This window comes from Onthophagus taurus, chromosome 7 (assembly GCF_036711975.1).
Source record: "Onthophagus taurus isolate NC chromosome 7, IU_Otau_3.0, whole genome shotgun sequence".
In the NCBI taxonomy this organism is placed as follows: domain Eukaryota; kingdom Metazoa; phylum Arthropoda; class Insecta; order Coleoptera; family Scarabaeidae; genus Onthophagus; species Onthophagus taurus.
The window spans coordinates 38,948,067-38,962,763 of record NC_091972.1 but is presented as its reverse complement, the minus strand read 5'-3'; the positions used below and the strand labels follow the sequence as shown (position 1 = coordinate 38,962,763).

At 31.3% G+C, this 14,697-nt stretch overlaps 3 protein-coding genes across 4 annotated transcripts; 1 reads left to right on the top strand and 2 right to left on the bottom strand.

Annotated features, from left to right (window-relative positions):
• Window positions 1-275: 275 nt before the first annotated feature.
• Window positions 276-2,232, bottom strand: LOC111413965 (esterase FE4-like). The gene is made up of 4 exons (XM_023045115.2): window positions 2,022-2,232; window positions 1,775-1,912; window positions 1,568-1,724; window positions 276-1,513 (listed from the first exon to the last, which is right to left on the bottom strand). Exons 1-4 carry the CDS (start codon window positions 2,154-2,156, stop codon window positions 324-326), a joined length of 1,620 nt encoding a protein of 539 aa, XP_022900883.2. The 5' UTR covers window positions 2,157-2,232; the 3' UTR covers window positions 276-323.
• Window positions 2,077-9,709, top strand: LOC111414007 (esterase FE4-like). 2 transcript variants are annotated; one of them, XM_071197817.1, is made up of 4 exons: window positions 2,077-2,246; window positions 7,860-8,029; window positions 8,122-8,416; window positions 8,477-9,709. In XM_071197817.1, the coding sequence occupies exons 2-4, from the start codon at window positions 7,895-7,897 to the stop codon at window positions 9,670-9,672; spliced, it is 1,626 nt and encodes a 541-aa protein (XP_071053918.1). In that variant the 5' UTR covers window positions 2,077-2,246; window positions 7,860-7,894; the 3' UTR covers window positions 9,673-9,709. The 2 variants fall into 2 exon arrangements, with proteins under 2 accessions (XP_071053918.1, XP_071053917.1); XM_071197816.1 differs by having other exon boundaries at window positions 2,097-2,175.
• Window positions 9,710-11,883: 2,174 nt separating this feature from the next.
• LOC111415629 (zinc finger BED domain-containing protein 5-like) lies at window positions 11,884-12,273 on the bottom strand. The gene has a single exon (XM_023047381.2). It carries the CDS (start codon window positions 12,271-12,273, stop codon window positions 11,884-11,886), a length of 390 nt encoding a protein of 129 aa, XP_022903149.2.
• Between the last annotated feature and the right edge of the window lie 2,424 nt (window positions 12,274-14,697).

Sequence of the window (14,697 nt, the reverse complement as noted above, 5' to 3'; positions counted from 1 at the left end):
CCTGGCGGTATTAAATTGAGTCCTATTTCAACTATGGGTTGTTTAAAAATATCATTTACGGTGAAACAAAACTCTACGTCGGTTTATCCCTAAAAAAATAATCGTCAGATAATTTTCCAAAGCGAGGGAGTAACATAGCTAATTCGATTTGAAATATCGGTCTTCCTCCTGAATGTCCCCTGAGGGATTTTTTTTTTCAAAGCGTGTTAGAAAGACTGCCTTCAGGTGAAAACTTAATGATGGTGGATTAAATACAATAAATTGAAAATAAAAAATTACAACACTATGCATTTTTTAACATTCATTTATAATAAAAAAATAAATTACAATTTCGAATTCATGTTAAACATTTCACCCCAAAACTTAGCTCCTTCTTTATCAGGATTAACCCCAACCGTTAATTCATCTCCAATATTAAGAAAATGGAGTTTATTCTTTTCGATTGGTTTCCATTCAACATCAATCAAATCGTTTTCGCCTTCGATATTATTCGGATTTCCGCTCTTAGCAAAATTAGTCCACAACTTCACCATTCTTTGAATCGTTCTTTCTTCAAAGCTGTTTTCTTCAACCGGCGGATTTTTGGACATTTTAAACATATAACATAATTCATCGGCATGAGTAGCCCCGTGATAATTAATTCCTTGTAATTTTTTATAAAGGTTTAACTTTCCATCGAAGGCGAATTTAAAAAAATAAATCGGGTTTCCTGATGTTTCAAAATGTCTTCTGGCGGTTTCTTGCATTAAAAAACTGAAACGATTATCTTTAAATAATTTATAGAATTGTTTTCTATCGCTTAATGTTGGATTTTTTCCGTTGAAATAAAACTTTTTTACATTTTCGGCGATTTTTAACGAATCTTCACTTCCTTTTTTAAATCCACATTTTAAAGGAACTAAATCTTCAAAATCCCTTATTAATATTGGATTTTCACTACGTTTTAATTCTTTTCTTATTATATAATCATAATATAATCCTTCGTCTTCCATATATCCAATAATCATCGGAACTTTAATGTATTCACCTTTATTTATACGATCCCCATAATCTTCAAATGTTAATTTTTCTTCTATATTATCATCATTTTCAATAACAGGAAAAAATTGTCTTAACATCATCGCTTTCATCCCAACTTTAATCATCATTTGACCTTCAAGAATTTTTTGCACCGGTTGGTTTTGTAAAAATTCCAATATATCTTTATCGTTATCTGAAGAACATCCTAATTTCCTAGCTAATTGTTTCATTGAATCATTTTGGCCATAAGACCAAGTTAAAAGAACTGAACCACTGTGAAGAATTATTTTGTGAAAAAGTCCTTTACATGATGATAAAAATGAAAGGTAATGGGCAATTACACCTCCTGCACTTTCACCGAATAATGTTATGTTATTTGGATCACCCGAAAATGATTCGATGTTTTGTTTAACCCAATTTAATCCCATGATGACGTCGCGCAGTCCTTGATTACCTGGGATTCCTAAAGAACCATCTTCAAGACGTGACCAACCTATAAAGAAATTCCAATAATTTTTCTTTATTTTTTTTTAAATGAATCAAATACCTAAAGCTCCTAATCTATAAGAAATTAATACGAGAACTATATCTTCAGTTAATAAAAAGTCTGGACCATGAATTTCAGTTTTTGTGCTTCCTACTAAGAAACCACCACCGTGGATAAAAACTATAACCGGTTTTAATTTTATGTTTTTGTTATTAACCTAAAACGAATTTGTTTAAATTTAACCTAAATTTGTTTATTTTTATGCACCTCCGGAGTATAAACGTTTAAATGAAGACAATCTTCACTACCTTCAAATTTGCCGGTATAAATATTAGGTGCGAAACATCCTTCTTTTTCGCTTGTTGTATCCAAAATTCCTTGCCATGGCTGAATTGGTTGAGGAGGCTAAAAATCAAAACCTTTTAAATTCGTAAAGATATGCAACCAAACTAACACATACTATCTAAACTGTACAAACTAACAGTTTATACCGATTTATAAATAATAAATTTACCTTGAATCTTAACCTTCCAATTGGTGGTGTTGCATAGGGAATCCCGAAAAAGCTATAAAACGTTCCGTTTTTGTAATTTTTTTGTAGTTTACCGCGTAAAGTCCCATATTTTATTCGAACGAGAACTTTATCCATTTTCAATTCGTTACTAATTGTAAGTTATATGAAAATTGTAGTGTTGTGAGATTAGATAGGTGTATTTAAAATAAAAACTATACGTCAAAGGTTAAATAGTTGTTTTCTAATAGTCAAGGTTTTAACGTTTGTGTTGTTTATGATGCCGCATAATGTTTAACGTCCCACATAAATATATAAAATTATATTCATTATCATATATATTCATGATATTGTATCTTAAAAACTAAATGAGATTGATTCATTATGTTAATAACACTAATCTGTAAGGGTTTATTGTTGAAGTAAGTCATTTCCGAAGTAATTTTCTGCATAGAATCATAATCCAAGCTCAAAATTGGACCATCGCGTTAGAATTTTGAGATATCTTAGGTTATGTACAAGAAAAATAGCTTTTTTGGCTACTTTTGGAATTAGTTTTTAGTTGATCTTCGCGAATCTGAAGACTCATTCACTTGATTTTGATGATTCTAATTTTCTGCCGGTTCTATATAATCAGGCTGCACTAAATGATTTGGTCAGGGATTTAGGTTTACCTAAAGATAAATCTGAACAGCTAGGTTCGCGACTAAAAGAGAGAAATCTCCTTGCTTTTAGAACTACCTGCTCTTGGTATAGACATCGAGAGGAATCATTTATTGAGTTGTTCTCTGAAGGTGGCAGCATTGTTTATTGAAATGATGTCAGTGCATTCGTACAAAAATGTGGACTGCTATATGATCCTGTCAATTGGAGGTTGTTTATTGATTTCTCTAATTGTAAGTGAAGTTTGAGAGCAGTTTAGTTGCATAACATACGACAATGTTAAAACTGTTGTTGAAGCTATTAAATATAAACAGCACAAATAGAATATATGTGGAAATTTGAAAATTAATGGCATGCTTTTTGGACAACAGTCGAGTCGAACGAAATATTCATGTTTTATATATTGATGGGATAGCAGAGATAGGGAACAGTACTATGGTAAAAAGAATTGGCCTATTCGTTCTTGCCTCGAAGAGGGAGAGACAAACATTCTCAAAGATCTATTGATTAATGCGAAAAAAAACCTTCATATCAAATTAGGAATAATGAACCAGTTCGTAAAGGGGCTTAATAACAGTGGTGCTTGTTTTAAGTGCCTTGTAGATTAATATTCCAACTTGAGTGATGCCAAAATAAAAATCTGTTGAGCCACAGATTCGAGAATTAATGAAAACGACTTATTTTGAAAATATGACGGTTTCTTAGACAATAGTAAAGTTGCGAATTATAAGATACTAGTCGCTGTGATGCTAAAAAACTTGAAAAAATTAGGTTGTAACATGTGCGTGAAGTTGCAATATTAGCACTTCTATTTACATTGGTTTTCTGACAATTTAGGTGATGTTAGCGAAGAAAAAGGAGACCGGTTCCATCAGGATATAAAAGAAATGGAAAGACGGTATCAGGGAAGTGGTCGACATCTATCCTGGCCGACTATTGCTGGTCACTTCAACATGATGTGACCCAACACAAGACGCGATCTGGCACAAGATCTATGGAACACAAGAAAAGTTATTCCATAAACGTTAAATACAATACAAAATTAGGACTGGCGTGTTCCCCGCATCTTACAGTACTGATTAGTGATGGAACGGATTGTGCTTTTGCGAAAAGCCGGATACCGGATATTCGGCATCCCCTTCGGCCGGATATCCGGTTAAATAAAAATAATAATAAATAAAAAAATAATATAATAATATTAAATAAAAATAAAATTAATTTAATAGCGAATTTTGAAAATTATTGATGAAAATTGCAACATTGAAAATTTTCTCAAAACTTCAAATATTATTTTTCTCAAAAACTAAACGTTATTTTTCAAAACGTGTTGATTCATTAAAAAGAGGACACTCTTATTAACACGTTGGGATATTTTCATACTCATATTCCGACAAGTGGATTTTATACGAATTTTTAAAACTTAATCAGCGAAAATTGGAAAATTCAAAAAAATTTCCGATTATTTAAAAAAATTATTTCTCAAGAACAAAAAGTGATTTCTCAAAACGGCCTGTTGCATTAAAAAGACGATACTTTAGTTAATAATTGGTGATATTTCCACAAGCATCCTTCAAGAAATTAATTTAATAGCGAATTTTGAAAATTATCGATGAAAATTGCAATATCGAAAATTTTATCAAAACTTCAAATATTGTTGTCTCAAAAACTAAAAGTTATTTTTCAAAACGTGTTAGTTCAATGAAAAGAGGACACTCTTATTAACACTTTGATAAATTTTCATACTCATATTCCAAGAAGTGGATTTTATACGAATTTTTAAAACTTAATCGGCGAAAATTGCAAAATTCGAAAAAATTGTCGATTATTTCAAAAATGTATTTCTCAAGAACTAAAAGTGATTTTTCAAAACGACATGTTGCATTAAAAAGAGGATACTTTAATTAATAATTGGTGCTATTTCCACAAGGATCCTTCAAGAAATTAATTTTATAGCGAATTTTGAAAATTATCGATGAAAATTGCAACATCGAAAATTTTATCAAAACTTCAAATATTATTTTTCTCAAAAACTAAAAGTTATTTTTCAAAATATGTTGGTTCATTGAAAAGAGGACACTCTTATTAACACGTTGGGATATTTTCATACTCATACTCCGACAAGTGGATTTTATACGAATTTTTAAAACTTAATCAGCGAAAATTGAAAAATTCAAAAAAATTTCCGATTATTTAAAAAAATTATTTCTCAAGAACAAAAAGTGATTTCTCAAAACGGCTTGTTGCGTTAAAAAGAGGATACTTTAGTTAATAATTGGTGATATTTCCACAAGGATCCTTCAAGAAATGAATTTTATAGCGAATTTTGAAAATTACCGATGAAAATTGCAACATCGAAAATTTTACTAAAACTTCAAATATTATTTTTCTCAAAAACTAAAAGTTATTTTTCAAAACGGGTTGGTTCATTGGAAAGAGGACACTCTTATTAACACTTTGGAAAATTTTCATATTCATATTCCAAGAAGTGGATTTTATACGAATTTTTAAAACTTAAGCGGCGAAAATTGCAAAATTCGAAAAAATTGTCGATTATTACAAAATTTTTTTCTCAAGAACTAAAAGGGATGTTTCAAAACGGCTTGTTGCATTGAAAAGAGGATACTTTGGTTAATAATTGGTGATATTTCCACAAGGATCCTTCAAGAAATGAATTTTATAGCGAATTTTGAAAATTATCGATGAAAATTGCAACATCGAAAATTTTCTCAAAACTTCAAATATTATTTTTCTCAAAAACTAAAAGTTATTTTTCAAAACGGGTTAGTTCATTAAAAAGAGGACACTCTTATTAACACTTTGATAAATTTTCATACTCATATTCCAAGAAGTGGATTTTATACGAATTTTTAAAACTTAATCGGCGAAAATTGCAAAATTCGAAAAAATGTCGATTATTTCAAAAATTTATTTCTCTAGAACTAAAAGTGATTTTTCAAAACGACATGTTGCATTAAAAAGAGGATACTTTAATTAATAATTGGTGACATTTCCACAAGGATCCTTCAAGAAATTAATTTAATAGCGAATTTTGAAAAGTATCGATGAAAATTGCAACATCGAAAATTTTCTAAAAACTTCAAATATTGTTTTCTCAAAAACTAAAAGTTATTTTTCAAAACGGGTTGGTTCATTGGAAAGAGGACACTCTTATTAACACTTTGGGAAATTTTCATACTCATATTCCAAGAAGTGGATTTTATACGAATTTTTAAAACTTAATCGGCAAAAATTGCAAAATTCGAAAAAATTGTCGATTATTTCAAAAATTTATTTCTCAAGAACTAAAAGTGATTTTTCAAAACGACATGTTGCATTAAAAAGAGGATACTTTAATTACATAAATAATAATTGGTGATATTTCCACAAGGATCCTTCAAGAAGTAAATTTTATAGCGAATTTTGAAAATTATCGATGAAAATTGCAACATCGAAAATTTTACCAAAACTTCAAATATTGTTTTCTCAAAAACTAAAAGTTATTTTTCAAAACGGGTTGGTTCATTGAAAAGACGACACTCTTTTTAACAAGTTGGGATATTTTCATACTCATATTCCGAGAAGTGGATTTTGGATGAATTTTTAAAACTTAATCGGCGAAAATTGAAAAACTCGAAAAAATTGTCGATCATTTCAAAAATTTTTTTCTCAAGAACTAAAAGGGATTTTTCAAATCGACTTGTTGCATTAAAAGACGATACTTTTATTAATAATTGGTGATATTTTCACAAGGATCCTTCAAGAAATAAATTTTATAGCGAATTTTGAAAATTATCGATGAAAATTGCAACATTGCAACAATGCAACAAATTTTATCAAAACTTCAAATATTGTTTTCTCAAAAACTAAAAGTTATTTTTCAAAACGTGTTGGTTCATTGAAAAGAGGACACTATTAACACGTTGTGTCCAACATCTAAAAGAGATACTAATTCCTGTGAATGGTGGAGTACTAAGTAATAGGTATTTAATATCCGGCCAAAGCCGGATATTTGGTAACTATCCGGTATCAAGCCGGATTTTAAAAAATGGCCGAATACCGGATAGTTGCCCGGATATCCGTTCCACCACTAGTACTGATCCATATAGTGGGTTCAAACTTATTATGTCATATTAAAATGGCCATAACTTATAATGGAAAAATCATGCAGCACCATTCGCACCATAGTACTCTATGGTGAAACAGATAGAATGCAGCAAAATAATATTGTGCGTCTCACGCACAACTACATTTTACAGCAAATTTAATATATATTTAGTTTGTTAAAAATCATTTCTTCATATTTTCAAATTTCGAGATGAAGATTTTTCTATTCAGTGAAAATCGTAAATATTACATTAAAAAAAATCAACATTAATGATATTGTATCTCACAAACTAATTGAGATATCAGCGTAAGATAAATTACATTTTGTAGTAAGTTTAACGTATATTTGGTGTGTTAAATATCATTTTTTCATATTTTCATATTTTAAAGTGATGATTTTTTTTTCAGTAGTAAATAATACACTGAAAACCATCAATTATTAATGGTATTGTAGGTATATCAAAAACTAATTGAGATATTGGAGTGATATAAAATGCATTTTGTAGCAAATTTAAATGGTATTTATTATGTTGGAGATTATTTACTCAAAGCGTCAAATATTGGGGTAATGATTTTTTCAGTTTAATCACAATTTGAGATGTTAAGTTAAAAAATAGCAATGTTAATGGAATTGCATCTTTGAAAATAATTGAAATATTAAGATGAATGGCATTTTGTAACAAATTTAATTAATATTTATAGAGTTGAGAAGAATATTTCTAAATAATCAAATTGAATCAAACCATAACCACACATATTAAGATATACGACAAAAATATACATTGGATTACATCTCTAAAACTAAATGAGATATTGATGGTATTAAATAAATATTATATATCATTTCTTCGAATATTTTAATTTCGGGGTATTGATTTTTTGAGTTCAACCGCAAATTAAAATATAATCACTTTTTGAAATTTTTAATAACTATTTTGTTATATTTTTAATAAATAATTTTTATTTGTTTGCAACTATAAGTTATTTTTTATCGCTCTCTAATAATTTTAATCTATTTATTATGGATAAAATATAAACATTAGTCCTTTTAAGAAATATCTTATCTTACTTCAGAATGACTTTTGAAATGAAACAGTATCAAACTTGAAATGGACACAGTTCTAGTTAAAGTAAAACATGGTGAGTTACGCGGAAAACTTCAGAAAAATTATAAAAACGGAACATTCTATAGCTTCTTTGGAATTCCATATGCTACACCTCCACTCGGAAATTTAAGATTTAAGGTAAGTTGAAGATAACAGCTGATAAATTTTTATTTTTATATTATGTGTTAGTTGAGTTGCATATATTTATTTAATTTTGTTGATTAATTTAGCCTCCTCAACCTCTCAAACCATGGGATGGAATTTTAGATGCAACAGAAGAAAAAGAAGGATGTTTTGCACCTAATACATATACAGGGAAATTAGAAGGAAGTGAAGATTGTCTACATCTAAATGTTTATACTCCAGAGGTTAATTCTGGAAACATAAATTTAAAACCAGTTATAGTTTTCATTTACGGTGGAGGTTTTTCAATAGGAAATATTAAAACTGAAATTTACGGTCCAGAATTTTTATTAACTCAAGATATAGTTCTAGTATTAATTTCTTATAGGCTCGGAGCTTTGGGTATTTAACTACCTCTTCGTTTAAAAAGATCCAACATTTTTTTATTAATTTATATTGTAGGTTGGTCACGTCTTGAAGATGGTTCTTTAGGAATCCCTGGCAATCAAGGGATTCGAGACGTTATCATGGCTTTAAATTGGGTTCAACAAAATATCGAATCATTTTCGGGCGATCCAAACAACGTGACACTGTTTGGGGCAAGTGCAGGGGCTCTTCTGGCCCACATTCTTATGTTTGTACCATCATGTAAAGGACTTTTTCATAAAATAATTCTTCATAGTACGTCGGCTCTTTTTCATTGGTCTTTCGGGCAAACCGATTCCATGAAACAGTTGGCAAAAAAATTGGGTTGCTCTTCAGAAATTGATAAAGATATCTTAGAGTTTTTACAGAAACAATCGATGCAGAAAATTATACAAGGTCAAATGATGGTTAAATCTTCCATAAAAGGGAATGCCGCAAGACCGTTTTTTCCAGTTTTTGAAGATGATGATAATATTGAAGAAAAGATTATTTTTGGAGAATTTAAGAACCGCATAAAAAAAGGTGAATACATAAAAGTACCGATGATTATTGGATACGTATCAGATGAAGGACTATTTTTTGACAATTTAATCCGAAGACAATTAAAACGTAATGAAAATCCGATTTTAATAAACGATTTTGAAGATATCATCCCATTTAAATTAGGATTTAAAAAGGGAAGTCCAGAATCTTTAAAGATCGCCGAAAAGATGAAGATGTTTTATTATAATGGACGAAATCCAACGTTACAAGATCGCAAACAATTTTATAGATTATTCGCAGATAGTCGTTTTATCACTCTTATTCAAGACACGGCTAAAAGACATTTCGAAACTTTACAAAATCCCATTTATTTATTTAAATTCGCCTTCGACGGAAAATTAAACTTATATAAAAAACTACAAGGCGTCGATTTTCCCGGAGTTTCTCATTCAGATGAGTTGTGTTATTTATTTAAGATGTCCAAAAATCCACCGGTCGAAGAAAACAGTTACGAAGATAAAACGATTCAAAGAATGGTTAAGTTGTGGACTAATTTTGCCAAGAATGGAAATCCGAATAATCTTGACCGCGAGAATGCTTTAATTAATATTGAATGGAAACCGATTGAAAAGGGCAAGCTACATTTTCTTAATATTGGAGATGAATTAACGGTTGGGATTAATCCTGATAAAGAGGGGACTGATTTTTGGGAAGAAGTGTTTAATATGAAATCAATATCTAAATTGTAACTTTGTTGTGTTAATAAAGAAATTTAAATGAAATGTATTGTGGTGTTATTTTTTCTATTAAAGAGTTTTTGGAAATAGTTATACATGACAATATTTTAGCAATTTCTTATGTGAAATTTGAGGAATGTGCAACATTTCTTAAACTACACAGACATAGCGGAACTAAAAGCGGAAGTAGGGGAGATATCATTGACATCTTCATAAGAATTAACTTTCAATCATAAGAATCAGTTTAAAACTTGGGAGAAATACACATATCTTAGACCTCAATGTCCATCACCCGTCCTGGAGGTCCTACATCTTCAACACAATAGGCCATATCATCTTCAATTATACAACAGTCTAAAATGCCTTCGTCCTCACCCCCAACCCAGTTTCCAACTAACGCAATGACACCCACGATAATTGACATCGCAGTTCTTGAAGACATCAATGCTCCACCAGAACTTGTCACTCTGGACGATTCACAAATCTAAACCCAATAACCTCCGCCTAATCACACTGGTTTCCATCATAACAATCATAAAATGATAGAAACCGTTTAACTTTCTACTTTGACAAATAAAACATCATTCTGCGAAAATTGCCCAAAAGAGCCATAGAATATTGTACTATATCACTAGACATATCATCAAACTCCAGCACTTCCTCGCGTCTTGGAAAACCGCCATAATCATATTCATTACCAAACCTACCAAAAATCATCTCCAAAGCCGTAAAGAAAATCCATCTCGAAAAACTAAACTCGCGCTCCCGAAATTAAAACGCCTCATCAGCTTTCGACCTATGTATTCTATATGCATTCTATACCGTATGGATCGATGGCCTCATCCACAAATTAAGCCTATCCAAATATCCTCCCACTTCAACAAACTAACCCATGGCTATATAATAATAATAATAATATATAGTCTATTGCTCCAATGAAAACAAATACAAGAAAAAACTTAATTGTAACAAGAACTTAAAGATAACAAAATTGAAATTGAAATTATAATAGAACAGCCGTATGGTGCGCATTCAGCAGAAAAAAGCTGATCTTCCATGCGCCAATAGTCGACCCAGTAATGATCGCACAAGGATACAGCAATAGAAATCATATTTAATTACGGAAACAAAGCCAAACTTTCTATTTCTTAGCTAAATCAAGAATTTGTTAATTGAGCCCGAAACAGTTTTTAAACATGGCTAACTTAAGTGAGTCCACCGAAATTGCTAATGGATGAAAACCTGCGCCGAAAATGTACATGTTATATAACTTAAAAATTTCTTAAGTGTAGCTATTTTAGAAACGTTCTGTCTTATGAAACGGAGGTGATAATGCTCCCTTCAATCTAATATTAAGTGTATGTACATCGGACCGTCAGCGAATTTTATCAGTTAGATAAGGAGGCACACCCGTAGCAATTATTTTATAAACGAGAACAGTAGTATGCATTGTTCTTCGATTTTGCATGTTAAGCCAATTAGCTCCTCCAGTTTATGACTCACATGATCTCTCCGTCTCAAACCAAGAATCAAGCGGTATACATGAATTTTGTATTCGTTGCACTCTCGCTTGCAGCTGAGAAGTCAAGAACGAAGAGTACAGTGCATTAGCATAATTAAAATGGGACAGGACCAAGAAATCACAGAGCATGGCTTTCAACTTTCGGGAAAGATAATGTCTCATGTTATATAATTTTTTTGATGTGAATAAAAGTCATTTTAGACATAAATTTATATGGTCGCGAAAGCTCAAAGCCTCGTCTAGCACAACTCTAAATTTTTTTACTTTTTCCTTTAGCTCTTTTTCCTTACCAGTGGTCTTCAAACTATTTTGAGGCGCGGAACCCCTTTACAGTTATATATATTTCAACGGAACCCTTAAGAAAAAATTAATATCAAATTATTACTTATGTGAATTTTAGAATGTTAAACAAGTAAATTGGTAAAAAATACATATTTTCATTGTTCATTATTATAAAAGTAAAAAATAAAACACAAATGCAAAATTAAAAGAAAATTAGATTGCATGCGCTAATGGCTGGGGTGGGCCTGTTTGCCCTTGCATAATATATTAAAATCTGGTAAAATATTTGTTATTTGTAGACGCATCTCATTTTCTGCATCGAGCCTATTGCTGTATTTTGTTTTCGTTGCTACATATGTATATTGAAAATGAATGTTCGCATAAATAGGTAGAAACGAAAGGCAGTAATCTAAGAGCGATTAGAATGCTCTTGTTGATATTTCTGGATATTCTGCGTACAATTCTATCCAAAATTCTAGTAAACCTTTTCTGTCAAACGCACATTTCAAAACTGAATCCGTTGATATATCTATTAATTGTTCTCTTTCTTTCAACATTAAATTCCCAGATTTATTATATGGATCTTTAATCCATTCATACGATTCTGTTGTTTCTGGGAAGTATATTCGTATTGTCCGTTTTAATTGAATAATATGTTCCTCAATCAGTTGTCGAACATCATTATTTATGACTAATTCATTTTCGATTAGAAAACTGTTTAACATTTGGAAACATTGCACGTTATTTGATTTAACGTAAGATTCCCATAAATCTAATTTCAGTAGTAATGAATTGATTTTATCGTGCATTTTAATAATGTTGATATTAATTTCTTGAAGTGATTTTTGTATTCATTTAAAAAAGAGAATATATCTGCCAAATAGCATACGGTTTGTAACCATATTTCACAAATCAATTTTGCTGCATATTTGTGATTATGTTCATTTAAAAATAATCTGACTTCATCTTTCAACTCTACAAACCGAGTTAAAATTTTACCACGTGAAAGCCAGCGTACTTCTGCATGCAATAACAAAGTTTTATGCGTACTAGATAGCTCCTCACATAGCAAAGCAAATAATCTGGAATTTAGTTCCTTCTTTATAAAATTTATAATTTGCACTGTTTCTTCCAACGTATCTTTGAGTTTTTGCGAGATACGTCTTACCGCTAATTGATGCCTATGAAGACAACAATGGGAATGTTTAATATGGGGAGCTAGTTGAATAATTCGCGATATTGCTCCTTTTTCGCGACCTAATAAGGATTTTGCTCCATCAGTACAAATATGCGCGCATAAATTCCAACTTATTTTATGTTTTTCCATGTACAAATTAATCAGTTTAAAAATTTCTTCTCCAGTCGTCCTTCCTACGAGGGGTTTACAGAAGAGCATATCTTCTTGCACTGAAGAATTAAAAACATAGCGTACCAGTACAATTAACATAGCTAATCCTGCAACATCTGTGGTTTCATCCAACTGCAATGCAAAAGGATGGTTCGACGTTTTCAGACGATTTATTAAATCATTTTCACAAAATAATGCCATTTCTTCAATTCGTCTTGCAATTGTGGTGTCCGATAATGGAATGCTGTTCACTTCTTCCAGATAAGTCTCTCCAAATTTGCAAGATATTACATCCTTAATGCAGGGTTTTATTAATTTTTCGGCAATTGTGTAAGCCTCTCCTTCTCTTGCAATGCGATAGCTAATGCGGAATGAAGCTTCAAGTGATTTCGCGTTATCAGAGAGCACACATTTACAAAATGTCTTTGTTTTCTTTTTCAATTCATCATTTTTACGTTTGAAATATTCAACACTTTTGTTGCAAAGATTTGCATGGTTCGTTTCAAGGTGACGCTTTAATTTTGCCTGATTCAAACTGCTGTTACATATTACCTTTTCACTACACAAAGGCCATTCGGTTCATTTGCATCTCCTACCCAGGTAAATCCAAATTGTAAATAATTTTCATCATATTTTCGCGTCTTTATACCTTCAGATATTTTAATTTTCTTTGTTATAGGTACTTCGATGGGTACTTCTTGAACTTCATCTAACAATGTAGTGTCATTTACATTACTTGCAGATGTTGAAGGACTTTCAGTAGTACGTTTTAATGTTCCCGTTTTTAACCAAAAATCCATCTGCAAAGGGATTGCAAATATTTAAAAATATACTCCTTACAACCAATTAGGAGATGAAGTTTTATACGAAAATGATTTACTATATTTTTTTCAACTATGTAAATTTACATTTACATGGATAAAAGGCAAAAATTATTTTTCGAATAAAAATTTGAAATAGAAATTTTTAAATATTATAAAACACTTACCTTTGCTTTGGCAATGTAGTTCATATAACAATAACCAAAAAACGTACGTCAAAATAAATGCAATAGTGCCTGTATCGCCTTACAGTCTTTACACTACTGCGGCTACTGCAGCTACAAGCTACAACTTGCAAACGCGAGACAGTGATCAGCTGACTCCAGCGATTGTGACGTAACATTTACAGCGCGAAATTTTAAAATTATAAGCACGGTTTAATTTTTATAACTATCCATCTTTATGAAAAATATTGAATTTTTAAAATTAGTATACTTATTGAATAAGTAGGGGTTGACTTATTGACTTATATAAAGAAATATTTGGGCATGGCCCACGGAACCCTAGGGGATGGCCGACGGAACCCCAGGGTTCCGCGGAACCTAGGTTGAACACCGCTGCTCTAAACGATCTCCATTTAGTGTTACCTTAATCCTATCCTTTACTCTATTTCTAACCCTTCGCGGACCAAATACAATAAGCTCGGTTTTGCTACTGTTAATTTGTAGGCCATGTCGCTGGGAATAGTCCACGATCGACGACAAATCATTCTCAAGCCGACCACATAACTCATCCATCTCCGTTTCCTTACCCGATATATAAATCTGGTTGTCATTAGCATAATAGTGATATTTGGAGTATTTTAAGCGGTTTTATATGCTTCTAACATAAATAGAAAACAACAGTGGTGACAGTAGCCCTGAGAACACCCAGAAGTAGATGCCAGAAAATCTAACCTACTGCCACCTAGACTCACGGCTTGCTCTCGCCCAGCAACATATTCACTAAGCAAATTCAATGCCTTAGGTCCAACTCCATTGTGTTAGCAAAAAGCTGCAACCCTCAAAATATCGTCCACTACACACAAAAGTGCTGTAATGCACCTAAACCCCGATCTAAAACCC

Excerpts from the sequence above, each read along its gene's own strand:
- LOC111413965 (XM_023045115.2), bottom strand. The coding sequence starts at position 2,156 with ATGGATAAAGTTCTCGTTCGAATAAAATATGGGACTTTACGCGGTAAA. Across the intron at positions 1,913-2,021 it reads TTGGAAGGTTAAGATTCAAG|CCTCCTCAACCAATTCAGCC; the intron begins GTAAATTTATTA and ends TTTGATTTTTAG. Across the intron at positions 1,514-1,567 it reads TTATAGATTAGGAGCTTTAG|GTTGGTCACGTCTTGAAGAT; the intron begins GTATTTGATTCA and ends ATTTCTTTATAG.
- LOC111415629 (XM_023047381.2), bottom strand. The coding sequence starts at position 12,273 with ATGCACGATAAAATCAATTCATTACTACTGAAATTAGATTTATGGGAA.
- LOC111414007 (XM_071197817.1), top strand. The coding sequence starts at position 7,895 with ATGGACACAGTTCTAGTTAAAGTAAAACATGGTGAGTTACGCGGAAAA. Across the intron at positions 8,030-8,121 it reads TCGGAAATTTAAGATTTAAG|CCTCCTCAACCTCTCAAACC; the intron begins GTAAGTTGAAGA and ends TGATTAATTTAG. Across the intron at positions 8,417-8,476 it reads TTATAGGCTCGGAGCTTTGG|GTTGGTCACGTCTTGAAGAT; the intron begins GTATTTAACTAC and ends TTTATATTGTAG.